This window comes from Capsicum annuum, chromosome 8 (genome assembly GCF_002878395.1).
Source record: "Capsicum annuum cultivar UCD-10X-F1 chromosome 8, UCD10Xv1.1, whole genome shotgun sequence".
NCBI classification, from domain to species: domain Eukaryota; kingdom Viridiplantae; phylum Streptophyta; class Magnoliopsida; order Solanales; family Solanaceae; genus Capsicum; species Capsicum annuum.
This window is the reverse complement of record NC_061118.1, coordinates 1,476,434-1,479,684: the sequence shown is the minus strand read 5'-3', so window position 1 is coordinate 1,479,684 and position 3,251 is coordinate 1,476,434. Positions and strand designations below refer to the sequence as shown.

General features: G+C 35.0%; 1 protein-coding gene across 1 annotated transcript; it reads right to left on the bottom strand.

Moving 5' to 3' along the window:
- Positions 1-1,314: 1,314 nt before the first annotated feature.
- LOC107879597 (putative clathrin assembly protein At1g25240) lies at positions 1,315-2,976 on the bottom strand. Its single transcript, XM_016726612.2, has one exon. It carries the CDS (start codon positions 2,773-2,775, stop codon positions 1,555-1,557), a length of 1,221 nt encoding a protein of 406 aa, XP_016582098.2. The 5' UTR covers positions 2,776-2,976; the 3' UTR covers positions 1,315-1,554.
- Between the last annotated feature and the right edge of the window lie 275 nt (positions 2,977-3,251).

The window sequence follows — 3,251 nt, the reverse complement described above, 5'->3', positions numbered from 1 at the left end:
GTCGACCCTTAGTCAAACATCAAAGACTGATTCCACAGCTTAAACGTCAGACTAACCCTTAGTCAAACATCAAAGACTAATTCCACTGCTTAAATGTGAGATAATAGGTAGTCGGGTAGTCGACCCTTAGTCAAACATCAAAGACTGATTCCAAAGCTTAAACCTAAGATAATAGGTAGTCATTCTACCCTTAATCAAACATCAAAGACTGATTCCACAGCTTAAACGTGAGATAATAGGTCATACAAAGACAACTTTACCATTGTCTATAGAGCATAAAGAGAATTTTCCATTCTTGAATTCACACATGAGTGACCTTTTTGATGCAACTATAGTCTATAGGGTCATGTGGATCCCCCCATATTAAATATTTGGTCATACCTATGTACTTGTAAGTTAGAAGTAGACAAAGTTAGCCAGGCTGTGGCAAACAATTTGTCTGCCTCTCCAAACCAACACATCGAATTTAATAGGGTGTGATGGCCCGCCTAAGAAGTTTTGCTCAAATCCACTTTCAGAGACCGCGCCGACCCACCGATTTATAGGCTAACACCTTCACAGAAAATCGCAAAAAAATCTCTGCTTAAGAGAAACCTCCTTCTTCCCCTCCAAACCAACACGTCCCATTTAATAGGTCGTCACGGGCCTGCTCAAGAAGTTTCGCCCAAATCGCATTTAATTTGGAGACCGCACCCACCCATTGGTCCATGGCTAACACTCATGAAAAATCGCAAAATCCTTCGTTTTTAGTATTTTGCTCATATGCCTTAAGAAAAACCTCCGCCCGCCCCTCAAAACTAATCATCCCATTTAATATGTCATCACGGGCCCACTTAAGAAGTTTTGTCCAAATTTCTTTCTAGAGACCGCACCCACTCCCCGATCCATAGGCTAACACCTACAGAAAATCTCAAAAAATCCTCCTTTTTAGAAAATCATAAAAACTCCTTTTTGCTATTTTCCGTGGGTGTTAGCCTATTGATCGGTGAGCGATTGGCTCTACCAAGAGATCACTTACATAAGTGTGTTTAATACAACAAAAATGGCATAATAATATCATCCCATAGAGAATTACATTCATATTTAACTAAATTATCTGTCGTGATTCGCTTTCTGATAAATATTTTATGTACGTAACCTGCAATCATCAATAATACGATAATATCTTTCATTTATATTTTTAGGCATTAATACTGAATAAATAAAATGAATCGAAATACTCCTTTCTTTTGCTAATCGCTAAGAACAATTCGTTGCCACTAGTAAATAAAACCATAAGAAAAAGTCTTTATTACACAATACGAGGGGTGGAGCTAGAGAGGACAGAAGGGTCAGAAAATTACACTATATATATACAAGATCGATTTTTTTTCGTAATGTGTATATAGCAAATGTACTTGAACCTTCTTAGTGAAAATTCAGCTTCCGCCACTGCACGGTACAAACTTTGATTCTTTTGATTAATAGTATCTATAGTGATACAAATATGCATGTATAATGTAAATAATAATTTGTCACCAATGCATTTGCATGTGTCACATCATGTCATTTTTGCTATAGAAAGCTAATTAGGTCTGGTAACTCTTGAGTTTTCCTAGGTACATTGTTTGTACATGTTTCAAAAGGATTGACTCCATTGGGCCCCGCGCATAGCGGAAACTTCAGCGTACCTGTCTGCCCTTTATGTTCCATCAAATCTTCATCGAATCTTTCCCAATCATTAGTAATTATCGTCCTCAACTTGTTCTCTTGTTCAAGATTCTGTACCAAAACGATGTCTTTACTCTGGTGGTGCACCGATTGATGACAAGTCATTGTCGAGTCCTTTTCAGAAACCCTATTGATGATTTCTTCGAGGTCTTTGATATCGTCATGTGGGATCTGCTCAATACTTGGAAAGTCTTGGGCATTTCTCACCCCTATACTTTGACATAACTCGAAATATATAGACAATTCTTCACCTTGGACCGTGGCTTTTTGCACGATCCTAAGTGCCATACTGGCCTCGACTTTTCCAGCCGAATAAATTCGCAATAGAATTCGAGCAATTCCATTGCAAATTCTGCTATATACATCAAAAACTTCAATCATAACACAATCCATAGCTTCAAGAACAAGAGGAACAACAGCATTATCACATAATGGCTTAATTTCAAGTAACATATCAAGTAAAAATTGTAATTTTTGTATGACAACAAGATCTTGAATCATCGAATATCGTCCTCCTTCAACAACAGCAACGTTGATATCGTTATCATTATCATTATCATCGTTGTTATTATCGACATGTTTCAAATTTTGTAGGTTCCTCCTTTCTTGCAAATTCATAAAAAGAAGAGATGATTTTTGGTCAAGATAGGTAAAATAAGCGCGAATAAAAGCGTTTATACCCCAAACTTTATTACCCAAATGTCCATCTTTGAAATTCGATAAATCAAAAGGTAATCTTCCGATCCTCTGTATAGCAGGAATTTTAGAGCTATAGACCCCATGCATTAACATTAAACCTTTTATTGCAACAACCCAACTTTTTGTTTTTTCCATACGTAACGAAATTGACCTTACAAGAGATTTTAAATGGCTAGGAGATAATCGTAACCACTTATATACGCGATCTACATTTTTTAAATCGATCCCGCTTTCATCGTGGCTTGTTGCTTTAATTATTGCAGATTCCATTTCTGGATTTCTAATTGATGTTCTTCTTGATAAGCTGGCCAGCCATAAATTTTTATGATCATTAATAAAGCCAGATGCTTTTCTCCATAGCCTCATTGTTGTAAAATTTGGGTTGTTTTTTTTTTTTTTTTTTTTTAATTATTATTGATATTCTAAGTTTTGATTTCCCAAGTCAATATTTTTGCATTTGATGTTGGGAATGGGAGAAGATCAAAAAGAAAAAAAAAGAGTTGGCTAGTGAAACTCAAACACATGGCAAAAGTTATGAAGAGAAGGATAATAGTAATATATATAAATTAAAGGTAACCTCATTTTGTTGAGGTTAGTTACATTTACTAATTTTGTGTAGTTCTTGTGAATTGGAATAATTGGTTTTGAGGCTTTTTTTTTTTTTTTGTAAATAAATAATCAACTATATTTTTTCAAGAAAAAAATAACTCATAATCAATGTCGAGCCAAATTTTTCATTGAGTGATTCAGAAGTAAATATACGAACTAGTCGAAGGGGTTCAACATCTACTATATATCTGTAAAAAATATTTTTTAACCATGTAAAAATAATATAAAAATAG